We start from the raw sequence: 20,291 nt of genomic DNA, 5'->3' as shown, positions 1-20,291 counted from the left end.
CACATCAGGTACAGGAGCTTTAAAGTGGCAGCGGTTCCTCTGTTGTCCCTGCAGTCCCCCCCCTCCCTCCCTTACTCCCCCCTGACTCCTCCCCCCTGACTCCTCCCCCTCCCTCCCTTACTCCCCCCCCCCTCACTCCTCCCCCTCCTCCCCCTCAGACGATCATATCTCCCTCCTCTCTCTCTCCTCTCAGTTGGTTCCAGCTCCCGTCTGGATAATCCGCACATTTGTTCCTGTGGACGATGTTTGTCTTTTCCATGGACGATGTTGGACAGACTCGACCTCTGACCTCTGACCTCTGACCTCTGACCTCTGACCTCTGACCTCCCGCAGGTGACTTTCTCTTCACTAACACACAAGCTCTTTTAAGATCCAGATGTTTTTGAAAAGTCTAGAAACATCCAAACTGTGAGTGAACATCTGCAGGTGAGTTCCTGTTTTAATAAGATTCTTATTGTTCCTGCAGCAGCTGCTTTAAAGAGGCTTTAGTTCAGGTCAAAGGTCATCAGATCCATAACAATAATAATAATAATAATAATAATCATAATCATAATCATAATCATAATAATAATAATCAGGAACAAGGAGGAACACGAGCTCGTTACATAAATATATTTCAGATTTTCTGCCAATGGAACAAGAAAAAAGAACCTCTGAGTTTACGCCTCATTTGAAAGCTAAGCACATCTTTTTCCTTGAGCATTTTTGTCACTTTTTTGTTGTGTTTTTCCAGCAGCTTTTAGATTTGGGTAAAGCCATGACCCCCTGCAGCTGGACACATGTGTATGTCATGTTCACTCTGAGACTCTTCTGTTTCTCACATTAAAGTATTGGTACTAGTAAAGTAGTAGTACTTTTTAGTAAAGTAGTAGTACTTTTTAGTAAAGTAGTAGTACTTTTTAGTAAAGTAGTAGTACTTTTTAGTAAAGTAGTAGTACTTTAAATATCTGCGTAGGGGGCGGGGCTTGTGAACAGGTCAAAGTGTTTCATTCGTTGAGTCGCTGGAGGAAGCTCCGCCTCCTTCAGCCTGACCCTGAGCAGGAGATGTTTGTCCAGGCACAGGGAGGACCACAAGAATAACACACTACAACTGTAGAGGCACCATCAGTGAGAAGCACTGGTATACAAGTATTAGTGTATATATATGTGTATATATATAGGTATATATACAGTACTGTGTTAGAGGTTCAGAGTAAACAGTCTGTGCTGAGTTCAGTGACAGCAGGAATTTCCTGAGTTTCCGCTCATTCACTGAACTTTGAAGTTTGAGAAACATTTTTCTGAACGACTCGTCCTCAGAACAATGAGCCGTCAGGTATACTTCAAATACTTCAAATACTTCAAATACTTTATCCTACTTTAAACTACTTCATCCTCCAACTTTATTTATTCTATTTTATCCGACTTCACATTCAGGAAACAAATCAAAACAGATCAATTGCTCGAGTAAAAGTACAGATACTATTACACCTCAGTGAGTATGAGTATTACCGTAAATTCTCTAGTACTGGCCTGTATTCCATTAGGGGCCGGGTCTCCGACAGAGGCCGGGTCTGACAGGGGCCGGGTTCGCGGCTGGCGGAGGCAAATTAAAGCCTCTAAAACAGGCCGGGGCTTTTATTAGAAACTATAGCAGTAGAAATATTCCCCATGTTAGGAGTTTGTCTCATACTGGTGTAAATGAAAACTCAGGTGCAGGAAGTAACAAACTGAACCCGGGCCGAGGGCGACGCTGCGGAGGAGCTGATCCCAGCGTAACTTTGACACAGATTTAGCCACTTTTCAAACCTCCTGTGACCATATTTGGAAACAGGGCAAATGTTGTGTGACCCTCCAGGGTTTTAATAAAGTCTCCATCGCGTCTTCAAAGCACGTCCAGCTGCTCCGTGTGCAGGTCAGTCCCACGCCTCAAAATAACTCCTCCCATCAGCGCGAGCGTCTCGTCTTCTCTCGGGTCAGTCTCATGATCGATCACAAACACAAACGCTCCGTCTAAACTCGCCTTTTACACAAGATAACAACAAATAATCCGAAACAGAAACCTGCAGTGACACTGATGTCAAAGCTCCGCTAACAGCAACGAAACACTTCCTGTTGGGTCAGTGCGAGATGTTCTGCTCCGGAGGGACGGTCTGCTGTGAAAACGTGAGATATCATGACACAGGTTCGGGCCAGGGAAATGGTTTAACCTCTTAACTCCCGCCTGAACCGAGAGGATCTTTTTCCTCACGTCATCACTTTTTTTTCCCAACATTTTTTTGTTGGGTTTTCAACTCATTTTTGTCAATTTTTTGTCATTTTTTTCGTCCATTTTTAATCAATTTTTCGTCACTTTTTTGTATTTTTTTTGTCATTTTTATCACATTCTTGTCATTTTATTGTCATTTTATTGTCAATTTTTTGTCACATTTTTTGTCACATTTTTTGTCATATTTGTGTCATTTTTTTCGTCCATTTTTAATCATTTTTTTATCACATTTTTGTCATTTTTTCGTTCCATTTTTCGTCCATTTTTAATCAATTTTTTGTCATTTTTTCGTCACTTTTTTCGTCCATTTTTAATCAATTTTTTGTCATTTTTTCGTCACTTTTTTCGTCCATTTTTAATCAATTTTTTGTCATTTTTTCGTCACTTTTTTCGTCCATTTTTAATCAATTTTTTGTCACATTTTTGTCACTTTTTCGTCACTTTTTTGTATTTTTTTTGTCATTTTTATCACATTCTTGTCATTTTATCGTCAATTTTTCGTCCATTTTTTATCACATTTTTGTCATTTTTTCGTCCATTTTTCGTCCATTTTTAATCAATTTTTTGTCACTTTTTTGTCACTTTTTCATAAATTTTTCATCACTTTTTTGTCACATTTCCATCATTGTTTTATTGCTATTTTCACAGCTTTTTTTCCCTTTTGGATTGGGGTAAAGCCAAACTGGAGAAAATGTGCTCGGTTTAGGCGGGAGTTAAGGGGTTAAAACCTTAAGGATTAGGATTATTTGTATTTTTAGCCAAACTCACAGCAGACCGTCCCTCCGGAGCAGACGATCTAGCACTAACACTTCCTGTTGTCCCGACAAAATAAAACGATGTTCCAGCCGCTGGGAGAGGGTTTGAAATGTTACTTAATAAATGAACCGAATATTTTAGGTGCAAATGGACAAAAATCTCCTTTTTCTTCATTTTCCTGGTCGTCCGTTTTGCTCAAATAGAAATAAAGGCCTGTCTCTAATTGTGGCCTGGTTCCAATAAAGGCCTGGTTTACGGTATCTAAAGTACTGCACCACAGCGCCCCCTGCTGTTCACAGATTGGCCTTTGGATCGGCTCCTGAAGTAAAGTCCAGGTCTGTAAATCCTGAGTCTTTGGTCCGAACCAAACGATCCGGAAAAAACAAGACGGACGTTTCTGCTCCGGCTCCAAACTCTGAGTCAGCGAGGAATTCAGCCCCGGGGAGGAGTTCTCCCACGCTAAAACATGTACAATGGGGTCTGTGCAGGAGCTTCTGTTCCCACATTACAAACATGTACAATGGGGTCTGTGCAGGAGTTCTCCCACACTCAAACATGCACAATGGGGTCTGTGCAGGGACATAGTGATGATACTAAAGCAGAGGTTTCGGGCGTGGGCTCCGATACTTTACTCTAACGATACTTGGTTTTCGATACCGATACTTAAACGATACTTTTCCCGAAGTCTGAACGGAAACATCTGCTGAACATCTGCACAAGATCAGGTTCATCTGCAACGGCGGGAAATGTGGGGAAGAAATGGGAAAAACTGGGGCAAAAAAATTGAAAAAAAAAAGAGAAAAAATTGAGAAACTGTGGCAAAAAAATGGAAAAAAATGGGGATAAATTGGGAAAATATTGATAATTTAAAAAAAAAATAGGGAATAAGAAAACAATGGGGAAAAATATGAACAAAATTGAAAAAAGAAATGAGAAAAATTGGGCAAAAATGTAGGGAAAAAATCAGTTAATTTGAGCTGAAAAGGTTGAGTTGGTCTGTGAATCGTCTCTCGCTCTGAGGCTGGTTTTGGGTTCCTGAACTGAGTCTGTTTTTAGATGTTTCTTTGTGGAGCTGAGGCCGTTTTTAGATGTTTCTTTGTGGAGCTGAGGCTGGTTTTGGTTTTTTAGATGTTTCTTTGTGGAGCTGAGGCGGGTTTTAGATGTTTCTTTGTGGAACTGAGTCCGTTTTTAGATGTTTCTTTGTGGAGCTGAGGCGGGTTTTAGATGTTTCTTTGTGGAACTGAGTCTGTTTTTAGATGTTTCTTTGTGGAGCTGAGTCCGTTTTTAGATGTTTCTTTGTGGAGCTGAGGCTGGTTTTGGTTTCCTGAGCTGAGTCTGTTTTTAGATGTTTCTTTGTGGAGCTGAGTCTGTTTTAGATGTTTCTTTGTGGAGCTGAGTCTGTTTTTAGATGTTTCTTTGTGGAGCTGAGTCTGTTTTAGATGTTTCTTTGTGGAGCTGAGTCTGTTTTAGATGTTTCTTTGTGGAGCTGAGTCCGTTTTTAGATGTTTCTTTGTGGAGCTGAGTCCGTTTTTAGATGTTTCTTTGTGGAGCTGAGGCTGGTTTTGGTTTCCTGAGCTGAGTCTGTTTTTAGATGTTTCTTTGTGGAGCTGAGTCTGTTTTAGATGTTTCTTTGTGGAGCTGAGTCTGTTTTTAGATGTTTCTTTGTGGAGCTGAGTCTGTTTTAGATGTTTCTTTGTGGAGCTGAGTCCGTTTTTAGATGTTTCTTTGTGGAGCTGAGTCCATTTTTAGATGTTTCTTTGTGGAGCTGAGGCTGGTTTTGGTTTCCTGAGCTGAGTCTGTTTTTAGATGTTTCTTTGTGGAGCTGAGTCTGTTTTAGATGTTTCTTTGTGGAGCTGAGTCTGTTTTTAGATGTTTCTTTGTGGAGCTGAGGCTGTTTTAGATGTTTCTTTGTGGAGCTGAGTCCGTTTTTAGATGTTTCTTTGTGGAGCTGAGTCCATTTTTAGATGTTTCTTTGTGGAGCTGAGGCTGGTTTTGGTTTCCTGAAGTGAGTCCATTTTTAGATGTTTCTTTGTGGAGCTGAGGCTGGTTTTGGTTTCCTGAACTGAGTCTGGTTTTAGATGTTTCTTTGTGGAGCTGGGGCTGGTTTTGGTTTCCTGAACTGAGTCTGGTTTTAGATGTTTCTTTGTGGAGCTGGGGCTGGTTTTGGGTTCCTGAACTGAGGCTGTTTTTAGATGTTTCTTTGTGGAGCTGAGGCTGGTTTTAGATGTTTCTTTGTGGAGCTGAGTCTGTTTTTAGATGTTTCTTTGTGGAGCTGAGGCTGGTTTTAGATGTTTCTTTGTGGAGCTGAGGCTGGTTTTAGATGTTTCTTCGTGGAGCTGAGGCTGGTTTTAGATGTTTCTTTCACAATAAAGGCACTATAATGCAACTAAAGATGGATTTTCACAATAAAAGCACTATAATGCAACTGAATATGGATTTTCACAATAAAAGCACTATAATGCAACTAAAGATGGATTTTCACAATAAAAGCACTATAATGCACCTGAATATGGATTTCCACAATAAAAGCCCTATAATGCAACTGAATAGGGATTTTCACAATAAAAGCCCTATAACGCAATTAAATATTGATTTTCACAATAAAAGCACTATAAAAAAAATTAAATATGGATTTTCACAATAAAAGCACTATAAAAAAATTAAATATGGATTTTCATAATAAAAGCACTATAATGTAACTAAATATGTATTTTCACAATAAAAGCCCTATAATGCAACTAAATATGGATTTTCACAATAAAAACACTATAACACAATTAAATATGGATTTTCATAATAAAAGCCCTATAATGCAACTGAATATGGATTTTCACAATAAAAGCCCTATAATGCAACTGAATATGGATTTTCACAATAAAAGCCCTATAATGCAACTGAATATGGATTTTCACAATAAAAGCCTTATAATGCAACTGAATATGGATTTTCATAATAAAAGCCCTATTATGCAACTAAATATGGATTTTCACAATAAAAGCCCTATAATGCAATTAAATATGGATTTTCACAATAAAAGCCCTATAATGCAACTGAATATGGATTTTCACAATAAAAGCCCTATTATGCAACTAAATATGGATTTTCACAATAAAAGCCCTATAATGCAACTAAATATGGATTTTCACAATAAAAGCCCTATAATGCAATTAAATATGGATTTTCACAATAAAAGCCCTATAATGCAACTGAATATGGATTTTCACAATAAAATCCCTATAATGCAACTGAATATGGATTTTCACAATAAAAGCCATATAATGCAACTGAATAGGGGTTTTCACAATAAAAGCCCTATAATACAACTAAATATGGATTTTCACAATAAAAGCCCAATAATGCAACGGAATATGGATTTTCACAATAAAAGCCCTATAATGCAACTGAATATGGATTTTCACAATAAAAGCCCTATAATGCAACTAAATATGGATTTTCACAATAAAAGCACTATAACACAATTAAATATGGATTTTCACAATAAAAGCACTATAATGCAACTAAATATGGATTTTCACAATAAAAGCCCTATAATGCAACTAAATATGGATTTTCACAATAAAAGCACTATAATGCAATTAAATATGGATTTTCACAATAAAAGCCCTATAATGCAACGGAATAGGGATTTTCATAATAAAAGCCCTATAATGCAACGGAATAGGGATTTTCACAATAAAAGCCGTATAATGCAACTAAATATGGATTTTCACAATAAAAGCCCTATAATGCAACTAAATATGGATTTTCATAATAAAAGCCCTATAATGCAACTAAATATGGATTTTCATAATAAAAGCACTATAATGCAACGGAATAGGGATTTTCACAATAAAAGCCCTATAATGCAACTAAATATGGATTTTCACAATAAAAGCCCTATAATGCAACTGAATAGGGATTTTCACAATAAAAGCCCTATAACGCAATTAAATATTGATTTTCACAATAAAAGCACTATAAAAAAAATTAAATATGGATTTTCACAATAAAAGCACTATAAAAAAATTAAATATGGATTTTCATAATAAAAGCACTATAATGTAACTAAATATGTATTTTCACAATAAAAGCCCTATAATGCAACTAAATATGGATTTTCACAATAAAAACACTATAACACAATTAAATATGGATTTTCATAATAAAAGCCCTATAATGCAACTGAATATGGATTTTCACAATAAAAGCCCTATAATGCAACTGAATATGGATTTTCACAATAAAAGCCCTATAATGCAACTGAATATGGATTTTCACAATAAAAGCCTTATAATGCAACTGAATATGGATTTTCATAATAAAAGCCCTATAATGCAACTAAATATGGATTTTCACAATAAAAGCCCTATAATGCAATTAAATATGGATTTTCACAATAAAAGCCCTATAATGCAACTGAATATGGATTTTCACAATAAAAGCCCTATTATGCAACTAAATATGGATTTTCACAATAAAAGCCCTATAATGCAACTAAATATGGATTTTCACAATAAAAGCCCTATAATGCAATTAAATATGGATTTTCACAATAAAAGCCCTATAATGCAACTGAATATGGATTTTCACAATAAAATCCCTATAATGCAACTGAATATGGATTTTCACAATAAAAGCCATATAATGCAACTGAATAGGGGTTTTCACAATAAAAGCCCTATAATACAACTAAATATGGATTTTCACAATAAAAGCCCAATAATGCAACGGAATATGGATTTTCACAATAAAAGCCCTATAATGCAACTGAATATGGATTTTCACAATAAAAGCCCTATAATGCAACTAAATATGGATTTTCACAATAAAAGCACTATAACACAATTAAATATGGATTTTCACAATAAAAGCACTATAATGCAACTAAATATGGATTTTCACAATAAAAGCCCTATAATGCAACTAAATATGGATTTTCACAATAAAAGCACTATAATGCAATTAAATATGGATTTTCACAATAAAAGCCCTATAATGCAACGGAATAGGGATTTTCATAATAAAAGCCCTATAATGCAACGGAATAGGGATTTTCACAATAAAAGCCGTATAATGCAACTAAATATGGATTTTCACAATAAAAGCCCTATAATGCAACTAAATATGGATTTTCATAATAAAAGCCCTATAATGCAACTAAATATGGATTTTCATAATAAAAGCACTATAATGCAACGGAATAGGGATTTTCACAAAAAAAGCCCTATAATGCAACTAAATATGGATTTTCACAATAAAAGCCCTATAATGCAACGGAATAGGGATTTTCATAATAAAAGCCCTATAACGCAACTGAATAGGGATTTTAACAATAAAAGCACTATAAAAAAATTAAATATGGATTTTCACAATAAAAGCACTATAAAAAAATTAAATATGGATTTTCATAATAAAAGCACTATAATGTAACTAAATATGTATTTTCACAATAAAAGCCCTATAATGCAACTAAATATGGATTTTCACAATAAAAACACTATAACACAATTAAATATGGATTTTCATAATAAAAGCCCTATAATGCAACTGAATATGGATTTTCACAATAAAAGCCCTATAATGCAACTGAATATGGATTTTCACAATAAAAGCCCTATAATGCAACTGAATATGGATTTTCACAATAAAAGCCTTATAATGCAACTGAATATGGATTTTCATAATAAAAGCCCTATAATGCAACTAAATATGGATTTTCACAATAAAAGCCCTATAATGCAATTAAATATGGATTTTCACAATAAAAGCCCTATAATGCAACTGAATATGGATTTTCACAATAAAAGCCCTATTATGCAACTAAATATGGATTTTCACAATAAAAGCCCTATAATGCAACTAAATATGGATTTTCACAATAAAAGCCCTATAATGCAACTGAATATGGATTTTCACAATAAAATCCCTATTATGCAACTAAATATGGATTTTCACAATAAAAGCCCTATAATGCAACTAAATATGGATTTTCACAATAAAAGCCCTATAATGCAATTAAATATGGATTTTCACAATAAAAGCCCTATAATGCAACTGAATATGGATTTTCACAATAAAATCCCTATAATGCAACTGAATATGGATTTTCACAATAAAAGCCATATAATGCAACTGAATAGGGGTTTTCACAATAAAAGCCCTATAATACAACTAAATATGGATTTTCACAATAAAAGCCCAATAATGCAACGGAATATGGATTTTCACAATAAAAGCCCTATAATGCAACTGAATATGGATTTTCACAATAAAAGCCCTATAATGCAACTAAATATGGATTTTCACAATAAAAGCACTATAACACAATTAAATATGGATTTTCACAATAAAAGCACTATAATGCAACTAAATATGGATTTTCACAATAAAAGCCCTATAATGCAACTAAATATGGATTTTCACAATCAAAGCACTATAACACAATTAAATATGGATTTTCACAATAAAAGCCCTATAATGCAACTGAATAGGGATTTTCACAATAAAAGCACTATAATACAACTAAATATGGATTTTCACAATAAAAGCACTATAACACAATTAAATATGGATTTTCACAATAAAAGCCCTATAATGCAACTGAATAGGGATTTTCACAATAAAAGCACTATAATACAACTAAATATGGATTTTCATAATAAAAGCACTATAATGCAACTAAATATGGATTTTCACAATAAAAGCACTATAAAAAAACTTAAATATGGATTTTCATAATAAAAGCACTATAATGCAACTGAATATGGATTTTCACAATAAAAGCCCTATAATGCAACTGAATATGGATTTTCACAATAAAAGCACTATAATGCGACTGAATATGGATTTTCACAATAAAAGCACTATAATGCAACTGAATATGGATTTTCACAATAAAAGCACCATAATGCAACTAAATAGGGATTTTCACAATAAAAGCACTATAATAGAATTTAATAAGGATTTTCACAATAAAAGCACCATAATACAACTAAATAGGGATTTTCACAATAAAAGCACCATAATACAATTAAATGGGGATTTTCAAAGTTCCCATTTATGATGTGTCCGAAAATTTGGAAAATATTCAGAAAAAAATGAAAAGACAAGAGTGAATAAGTGCAGGGGAAAAAAGTGCCCAAAATAATGTGTTGCAATGTGAAAAATGTCACAAAACAAATGGAAAAAACATAAATAAATGTGGGAAAAATGTATGAAAAAAAGGTAAAAATGCCAATCAGTGTATGTATGTATGTATGCTCCTGGTGTTTCCCACGCTGACTCAGTCATGTTTGGTATCCACGTGTAGCAGGAAAGGCTGACACTGACGTCCTCTCTCCTCAGTGAGCGATGCCTCAGTGATGTCCTGGTCCGATGGATCGGATCCAGACGCGCTCAGACCGGGCTCAGACCCGGACTCGGACGCGGGCCGGTCCCGCTGCGTCCTGGGCGTGGTCCCGGTGGTCTACTACACCGTGCTGCTGTGTGTCGGGCTGCCAGGTGAGCCACTCTCTGACCACATCGCTCTGTGGCGGCCATGTTTGTAGTCTTTAACTCCGCCCCTCTCCTCAGTGAACTGCCATGTTTGTAGTCTTTAACTCCGCCCCTCTCCTCAGTGAACTGCCATGTTTGTGGTCTTTAACTCCGCCTCTCTCCACAGTGAACTGCCATGTTTGTAGTCTTTAACTCCACCCCTCTCCCCAGTGAACTGCCATGTTTGTAGTCTTTAACTCCGCCTCTCTCCACAGTGAACTGCCATGTTTGTAGTCTTTAACTCCGCCCCTCTCCACAGTGAACTGCCATGTTTGTAGTCTTTAACTCCGCCCCTCTCCACAGTGAACTGCCATGTTTGTAGTCTTTAACTCCGCCCCTCTCCACAGTGAACTGCCATGTTTGTAGTCTTTAACTCCGCCCCTCTCCACAGTGAACTGCCGTGTTTGTAGTCTTTAACCCCGCCTCTCTCCACAGTGAACTGCCATGTTTGTAGTCTTTAACTCCGCCCCTCTCCACAGTGAACTGCCGTGTTTGTAGTCTTTAACTCCGCCCCTCTCCACAGTGAACTGCCATGTTTGTAGTCTCTAACTCCGCCCCTCTCCTCAGTGAACTGCCATGTTTGTAGTTTTTAACTCCGCCCCTCTCCACAGTGAACTGCCATGTTTGTAGTCTTTAACTCCGCCCCTCTCCACAGTGAACTGCCATGTTTGTAGTCTTTAACTCCGCCCCTCTCCACAGTGAACTGCCATGTTTGTAGTCTTTAACTCCGCCTCTCTCCACAGTGAACTGCCATGTTTGTAGTCTTTAACTCCGCCTCTCTCCACAGTGAACTGCCGTGTTTGTAGTCTTTAACTCCGCCCCTCTCCCCAGTGAACTGCCATGTTTGTAGTCTTTAACTCCACCCCCCTCCACAGTGAACTGCCATGTTTGTAGTCTTTAACTCCGCCCCTCTCCACAGTGAACTGCCATGTTTGTAGTCTTTAACTCCGCCTCTCTCCACAGTGAACTGCCATGTTTGTAGTCTTTAACTCCGCCCCTCTCCACAGTGAACTGCCATGTTTGTAGTCTTTAACTCCGCCCCTCTCCACAGTGAACTGCCATGTTTGTAGTCTTTAACTCCGCCCCTCTCCACAGTGAACTGCCATGTTTGTAGTCTTTAACTCCGCCTCTCTCCACAGTGAACTGCCATGTTTGTAGTCTTTAACTCCGCCCCTCTCCACAGTGAACTGCCATGTTTGTAGTCTTTAACTCCGCCCCTCTCCACAGTGAACTGCCATGTTTGTAGTCTTTAACTCCGCCCCTCTCCACAGTGAACTGCCATGTTTGTAGTCTTTAACTCCGCCCCTCTCCACAGTGACCTGCCATGTTTGTAGTCTTTAACTCCGCCCCTCTCCACAGTGAACTGCCATGTTTGTAGTCTTTAACTCCGCCCCCTCCACAGTGAACTGCCATGTTTGTAGTCTTTAACTCCGCCCCTCTCCACAGTGAACTGCCATGTTTGTAGCCTTTGACTCCGCCCCTCTCCACAGTGAACTGCCATGTTTGTAGTCTTTAACTCCGCCCCTCTCCACAGTGAACTGCCGTGTTTGTAGTCTTTAACTCCGCCCCTCTCCACAGTGAACTGCCGTGTTTGTAGTCTTTAACTCCGCCCCTCTCCACAGTGAACGGCCATGTTTGTAGTCTTTAACCCCGCCCCTCTCCACAGTGAACTGCCATGTTTGTAGTCTCTAACTCCGCCCCTCTCCACAGTGAACTGCCATGTTTGTAGTCTTTAACTCCGCCTCCCTCCACAGTGAACTGCCATGTTTGTAGTCTCTAACTCCGCCCCTCTCCACAGTGAACTGCCATGTTTGTAGTCTTTAACTCCGCCCCTCTCCACAGTGAACTGCCATGTTTGTAGTCTCTAACTCCGCCCCTCTCCACAGTGAACTGCCATGTTTGTAGTCTTTAACTCCGCCCCTCTCCACAGTGAACTGCCATGTTTGTAGTCTTTAACTCCTCCCCTCTCCACAGTGAACTGCCATGTTTGTAGTCTTTAACTCCGCCCCTCTCCACAGTGAACTGCCATGTTCGTAGTCTATAACTCCGCCTCTCTCCACAGTGAACTGCCATGTTTGTAGTCTTTAACTCCGCCCCTCTCCACAGTGAACTGCCATGTTTGTAGTCTTTAACTCCGCCCCTCTCCACAGTGAACTGCCATGTTTGTAGTCTTTAACTCCGCCCCTCTCCACAGTGAACTGCCATGTTTGTAGTCTTTAACTCCGCCCCTCTCCACAGTGAACTGCCATGTTTGTAGTCTTTAACTCCGCCTCTCTCCTCAGTGAACTGCCATGTTTGTAGTCTTTAACTCCGCCCCTCTCCTCAGTGAACTGCCATGTTTGTAGTCTTTAACTCCGCCCCTCTCCACAGTGAACTGCCATGTTTGTAGTCTTTAACTCCGCCCCTCTCCACAGTGAACTGCCATGTTTGTAGTCTTTAACTCCGCCCCCCTCCACAGTGAACTGCCATGTTTGTAGTCTTTAACCCCGCCCCTCTCCACAGTGAACTGCCATGTTTGTAGTCTTTAACTCCGCCCCTCTCCACAGTGAACTGCCATGTTTGTAGTCTTTAACTCCGCCCCTCTCCACAATGAACTGCCATGTTTGTAGTCTTTAACTCCGCCCCTCTCCACAGTGAACTGCCATGTTTGTAGTCTTTAACTCCGCCCCTCTCCACAGTGAACTGCCATGTTTGTAGTCTTTAACTCCGCCTCTCTCCACAGTGAACTGCCATGTTTGTAGTCTTTAACTCCGCCCCTCTCCACAGTGAACTGCCATGTTTGTAGTCTTTAACTCCGCCTCTCTCCACAGTGAACTGCCATGTTTGTAGTCTTTAACTCCGCCCCTCTCCTCAGTGAACTGCCATGTTTGTCGTCTTTAACTCCGCCTCTCTCCACAGTGAACTGCCATGTTTGTAGTCTTTAACTCCGCCCCTCTCCTCAGTGAACTGCCATGTTTGTCGTCTTTAACTCCGCCTCTCTCCCCAGTGAACTGCCATGTTTGTAGTCTTTAACTCCGCCCCTCTCCACAGTGAACTGCCATGTTTGTAGTCTTTAACTCCGCCCCTCTCCCCAGTGAACTGCCATGTTTGTAGCCTTTAACTCCGCCTCTCTCCACAGTGAACTGCCATGTTTGTAGTCTTTAACTCCGCCCCTCTCCACAGTGAACTGCCATGTTTGTAGTCTTTAACTCCGCCTCTCTCCACAGTGAACTGCCATGTTTGTAGTCTTTAACTCCGCCCCTCTCTCCTCAGTGAACTGCCATGTTTGTAATCTTTAACTCCGCCTCTCTCCTCAGTGAACTGCCATGTTTGTAGTCTTTAACCCCGCCCCTCTCCCCAGTGAACTGCCATGTTTGTAGTCTTTAACTCCGCCCCTCTCCACAGTGAACTGCCATGTTTGTAGTCTTTAACTCCGCCCCTCTCCACAGTGAACTGCCATGTTTGTAGTCTATAACTCCGCCTCTCTCCACAGTGAACTGCCATGTTTGTAGTCTTTAACTCCGCCCCTCTCCACAGTGAACTGCCATGTTTGTAGTCTTTAACTCCGTCCCTCTCCACAGTGAACTGACATGTTTGTAGTCTTTAACTCCGCCCCTCTCCACAGTGAACTGCCATGTTTGTAGTCTTTAACTCCGCCCCTCTCCACAGTGAACTGCCATGTTTGTAGTCTTTAACTCCGCCCCTCTCCACAGTGAACTGCCTGGCGCTCGCCGCTCTGTGCCGCCTCTGCGCTCGCTCTAAGTCGCCGCTGAACGCGTTCCTGGTGTCCATGACGACGGCGGACATGTTGGCGCAGGTGTGCATCGTGCTGGTGGACTTCCTGTTGGAGACGGCGGTGTTCCATCGGGCCGTGCCGCCGCTGTTGCTGCGTGTGGTGAGTGCGGTGGAGTTCGGTGCTAACCACGCCTCCATCTGGGCGGCGGTTCCTCTGACGGTGGACCGTTACGCGGCGCTCTGCCACCCCCTGCTGCACCGGAGGCTGCGCTCGCCGTCACGGACGCGCCGCACCATCGGCGCCGTGATCCTGCTCGCGCTCGCCTCCGGGATCCCCTTCTTCTACTGGCCCGACCTGTGGCGCACGCAGACCCCGCCCACCGCCCGCGACGCCGCCCTCATCTGGAGTCACGTGACCATCATCTACTTCCTGCCCTGCGCCATCTTCCTCACGCTGAACGCTCGCATCGTGTGGACGCTGCGGCACAGGTGACCATTTAACCAGAGCGCTCGCCATCGGGAAGCCCAAATACACCTACAGAGGGATTTTCACAATAAAAGCACCATAATAGAATTTAATAAGGATTTTCACAATAAAAACACTATAATACAACTACATAGGGATTTTCACAATAAAAGCACTATAATAGAATTTAATAAGGATTTTCACAATAAAAGCACTATAATACAACTAAATAGGGATTTTCACAATAAAAGCACTATAATATAATTTAATGAGGATTTTCACAATAAAAGCACCATAATACACCTAAATAGGGATTTTCACAATAAAAGCACCATAATACAACTAAATAGGGATTTTCACAATAAAAGCACCATAATACACCTAAATAGGGATTTTCACAATAAAAGCACCATAATACAACTAAATAGGGATTTTCACAATAAAAGCACCATAATACACCTTAATAGGGATTTTCACAATAAAAGCACCATAATACACCTAAATAGGGATTTTCACAATAAAAGCACCATAATGCAACTAAATAGGGATTTTCATAATAAAAGCACAATAATACAACTAAATAGGGATTTTCATAATAAAAGCACAATAATACAACTAAATAGGGATTTTCACAATAAAAGCACCATAATAGAATTTAATAGGGATTTTCACAATAAAAGCACTATAATAGAATTTAATAAGGATTTTCACAATAAAAGTTCCATAATACAACTAAATAGGGATTTTCACAAAAAAAGCACTATGATACAATTTTATGATAATTTTTTGTTGCGACATAGTTGCCGTATATAATTAAATAGGAGCTTTTGGAACATTCTGGATTTTCACAATAAAAGCTTGTTTTGTGATTTCCCAGGATTAATTTGGACTTTTATGTAAATGTACCTGCACTTGTGTCCCAGGTCGCGGTTGAGGCTGGAGCCTGCAGACCTGAAGCCCCCCCTGCAGACGGCCCCCCTGTCCGTGGGGCCCCCTCGCTCCGTGGCCCTGTCCGTGGGGCCCCCTCGCTCCGCGGCCCTGTCCGTGGGGCCCCCTCGCTCCGCGGCCCTGTCCGTGGGTCCCCCTCGCTCCGTGGCCCTCCTCCTCTGGCTGAGCGGGGCCTTCTCGCTCCTGTGGGGCCCCCGGGTGGTGGCCCTGCTGCTGCACCTGCACCTGTCCACGGTGAACCGCTCCTGGGGCGTCCACCTGCTCTACGACCTCGCCAACATGGCCGCCATGCTCAACACGGCGCTCAACCTGCTGCTGTACTGCGCCACGAGCCGGCCAATCAGGAGAGCCGCTCACGACGTCGTGTGTGACATCATCAGGAGCAGGGCGGGGCTAAACCGGGAAATAACAGGATTAAACCGGGACTAAACCAGGATTAAACCGGGACTAAACCAGGATTAAACCGGGATTTAACCGGGACTAAACCAGGATTAAACCAGGACTAAACCGGGACTAAACCAGGATTAAACCAGGATTAAACCGGGACTAAACCAGGATTAAACCGGGACTAAACCAGGATTAAACCAGGATTAAACCAGGATTTAACCGGGACTAAACCAGGATTAAACCGGGATTTAACCGGGACTAAACCAGGATTAAACCAGGACTAAACCGGGACTAAACCAGGATTAAACCAGGATTAAACCGGGACTAAACCAGGATTAAACCAGGATTAAACCAGGATTAAACCAGGATTAAACCGGGACTAAACCAGGATTAAACCAGGATTAAACCAGGATTAAACCAGGACTAAACCGGGATTAAACCAGGATTAAACCAGGATTAAACCAGGATTTAACCGGGACTAAACCAGGATTAAACCAGGATTAAACCAGGATTTAACCGGGACTAAACCAGGATTAAACCGGGATTTAACCGGGACTAAACCAGGATTAAACCAGGACTAAACCGGGACTAAACCAGGATTAAACCAGGATTAAACCGGGACTAAACCAGGATTAAACCAGGATTAAACCAGGATTAAACCAGGATTAAACCGGGACTAAACCAGGATTAAACCAGGATTAAACCAGGATTAAACCAGGACTAAACCAGGATTAAACCAGGATTAAACCAGGATTAAACCAGGATTAAACCAGGACTAAACCGGGACTAAACCAGGATTAAACCAGGACTAAACCGGGACTAAACCAGGATTAAACCAGGATTAAACCGGGACTAAACCAGGATTAAACCAGGATTAAACCAGGATTAAACCAGGATTAAACCGGGACTAAACCAGGATTAAACCAGGATTAAACCAGGATTAAACCAGGATTAAACCAGGATTAAACCAGGACTAAACCGGGACTAAACCAGGATTAAACCAGGATTAAACCAGGATTAAACCAGGATTTGACCGGGACTAAACCAGGACTAAACCAGGATTAAACCGGGACCAAACCGGGATTAAACCAGGATTAAACCAGGATTAAACCGGGATTAAACCGGGACTAAACCGGGACTAAACGGGCAGTATCAGACCTGTTCCCAGTGCGTGTGGGTCTCCTCAGGGCTGCCCTTTGTCCCCGGTTCTGTTCACCTGCACCTTCATGGACAGAGGGCCATGTTGTCCTGTGGGACCTTCAGCTCCTCTAGGCCGGGATGAGGATCAGCTCCTCTGGTTCTCCTTCTCCTCCTCAGGTCGGGGGGGTGGCCTCGCCTCAGGGGGAGGAGTTCCAGTCTCTGGTGTTCTCAGTGAGGGACGGATGGAGCATGAGATGGACAGACGGGGCGGAGTCAGTGATGCGGTCGCTGTATCGGTCTGTCGTGGTGAAGAGGGAGCTGAGTCGACCCCGCCCTCACCTATGGTCATGTGATCCTCACCTGTGGTCATGTGACCCTCACCTATGGTCATGTGATCCTCACCTATGGTCATGTGATCCTCACCTATGGTCATGAGATCCTCACCTGTGGTCATGTGATCCTCACCTATGGTCATGAGATCCTCACCTATGGTCATGTGATCCTCACCTATGGTCATGAGATCCTCACCTGTGGTCATGTGATCCTCACCTATGGTCATGTGATCCTCACCTATGGTCATGTGATCCTCACCTATGGTCATGAGATCCTCACCTGTGGTCATGTGATCCTCACCTATGGTCATGTGATCCTCACCTGTGGTCATGTGACCCTCACCTATGGTCATGTGACCCTCACCTATGGTCATGTGATCCTCACCTATGGTCATGTGATCCTCACCTATGGTCATGAGATCCTCACCTATGGTCATGTGATCCTCACCTATGGTCATGTGATCCTCACCTATGGTCATGAGATCCTCACCTGTGGTCATGTGATCCTCACCTATGGTCATGTGATCCTCACCTGTGGTCATGTGATCCTCACCTATGGTCATGAGATCCTCACCTATGGTCATGTGATCCTCACCTATGGTCATGAGATCCTCACCTATGGTCATGTGACCCTCACCTATGGTCATGTGATCCTCACCTATGGTCATGTGATCCTCACCTGTGGTCATGTGATCCTCACCTATGGTCATGTGATCCTCACCTATGGTCATGTGATCCTCACCTATGGTCATGTGATCCTCACCTATGGTCATGAGATCCTCACCTATGGTCATGTGATCCTCACCTATGGTCATGAGATCCTCACCTATGGTCATGTGATCCTCACCTATGGTCATGTGATCCTCACCTATGGTCATGAGATCCTCACCTACGGTCATGTGATCCTCACCTGTGGTCATGAGATCCTCACCTATGGTCATGAGATTTGGGTCAGACCGAAAGGACGAGATCGCGAATACAAGCGGCCGAAATGAGTTTCCTTCGCAGGGTGGCTGGAGGAGCTCAGTTACCCGGGAGGAGCTCGGAGTAGAGTCGCGTCTGAGGTGGCTCGGGCATCTGTTCCGGATACCTCCTGGTCGCCTCCCGCGGGAGGTGTTCCAGCCATGTCCTAACCAGGATTAAACCAGGATTAAACCAGGATTAAACCTGAAAGGGATTTTTGCTTCCGGTTCCGGAAAAGGGACGGCGAGCGGGAAACCACCTGTAACCGTGGTAACAGTTAGATTCTTATGTGACCAAAGTAATGTCACGTCACTGATGCACTTCTCCACTGGGGGGCGCTGCTGTCTCCTTCTGTACCTGAACTCGGATTGTTCTGATCGTCTCCAGTTTACATGATGGAACCTCCAGATGGAGTTTCCCTCACGAGAGGTTCAGCCTGGGATCCACCGTCTGGAGGAGCGGACCATCTGTGGAGGATCCTGCAAAGATCTGAGATGATCCAGCAGCTGTGGGGGCCGTTCCCCGGATCATCACATGAGCTCTGCTCCTGTGGCTGTGGTGAAGTTAAAGTGGGGGTATTCTGCAAAATGGACTTCTTCCAGCTTTCCATCCTGTTATTCTGTCACTCCCTCATTAAAAACATGGCTGAAGTGTTGCCTTGGCACATTCACGTATTTCTGAGTAATCTGTAAAAACTCTGATGGCGGCCATTTTAGGGATAGGTTTGCCTGAGTCCTCCTAGGAACGCCCCCACCTCCTGGAGACGCCTCCGAGCTTTGGTCACCAGCCGAGTAACCGACCACTGCTCCTCAGCAGAACCCCCTCCCCACTGATGCCACAGACAGCGTGTGGAGGGGGCGTGTCTAAAGGCTCAGAGGTTCTTAAAGAGACAGAGGCCTATTTCAAGACATTCACTACAGCCATTTTGAGAGAGACATTTTATACAAGGCAGTTATTCTAATTTACTGCATTTACAGACCAACAGAAGGTTTGTCATCATTGTAGTGTGATATAGACTGGTGCTATGGGACTGAGAAAAGCAGAACACCCCCTCTTTAAAGCAGAACACCCCCTCTTTAAGGACCTCAGGCTCTGCTCTGACGGAGACAAACTGCAGAGGGCGCCAAACCCTGTTTACGACTCACAGCACTTTCTATCGTTTACATGTTTGTTTGGATCTGATTTCCTCGATTTAACACAGTCATATATTTATATTTCCTTCTGCATCAGACTGTACATGTGGGTCTGCAGATGACGTCCCACAGAGTCTTTCGTAACTGTCCCTGTGTGTACTCCTCTCTGTGTAAACACCAGCGGGGGGCGCTCTCGTCCCTGTCGCTCTCGGCTCCTCTTTCATCTGCCCCGCGACTTCCTGCGCCTCCAGGACCTCGTCACAGAAGAACAACAGTGATGCCTTTAAAGCGGCCCCTCCACTGTAAACTCGGGGGCCCCTCTGGTTTACTCGGGGGCCCCTGGAGGCCGCAGCTGCAGGAGCACGAGGGGGGGGGGGGGGGGGGTCACAGGTCAGGCTATAAACAGATCAATGACACTTCCTGTTTGAGTTTATTAAAATGTGGAAACTCTGAACTCTGAGTCTGATTTAAACAGTAATAACTCCTGTCAGAGCCGGTTTAATGTTGTGTTTTGTGACATATTAACATCAGTAAATAATATCAGTGTTCGTCACATTAGAAACTTTGGATCTGGTTTAGTTTTGGATAAAGTCATTCAAACACAAATAAAACAGGACAGACTAAAGTCCGTACGAGCTGATCCTGATCCTCGAGTCTCATCACAAACTTAT

General features: G+C 42.1%; 1 protein-coding gene across 1 annotated transcript; it reads left to right on the top strand.

Annotated features, from left to right (window-relative positions):
* Positions 1-10,351: 10,351 nt before the first annotated feature.
* gpr142 (G protein-coupled receptor 142) lies at positions 10,352-16,094 on the top strand (the record flags this gene model as incomplete). The annotated part of the gene is made up of 3 exons (XM_079577484.1): positions 10,352-10,504; positions 14,230-14,740; positions 15,641-16,094. The coding sequence occupies exons 1-3, from the start codon at positions 10,366-10,368 to the stop codon at positions 16,092-16,094; spliced, it is 1,104 nt and encodes a 367-aa protein (XP_079433610.1). The 5' UTR covers positions 10,352-10,365.
* Between the last annotated feature and the right edge of the window lie 4,197 nt (positions 16,095-20,291).

The sequence above is a fragment of the Gobius niger genome (genome assembly GCF_951799975.1).
Source record: "Gobius niger genome assembly, chromosome: 19".
NCBI lineage: Eukaryota > Metazoa > Chordata > Actinopteri > Gobiiformes > Gobiidae > Gobius > Gobius niger.
Note: the sequence above shows the minus strand (reverse complement) of the source record. Positions and strands in the feature narration are given on the sequence as shown.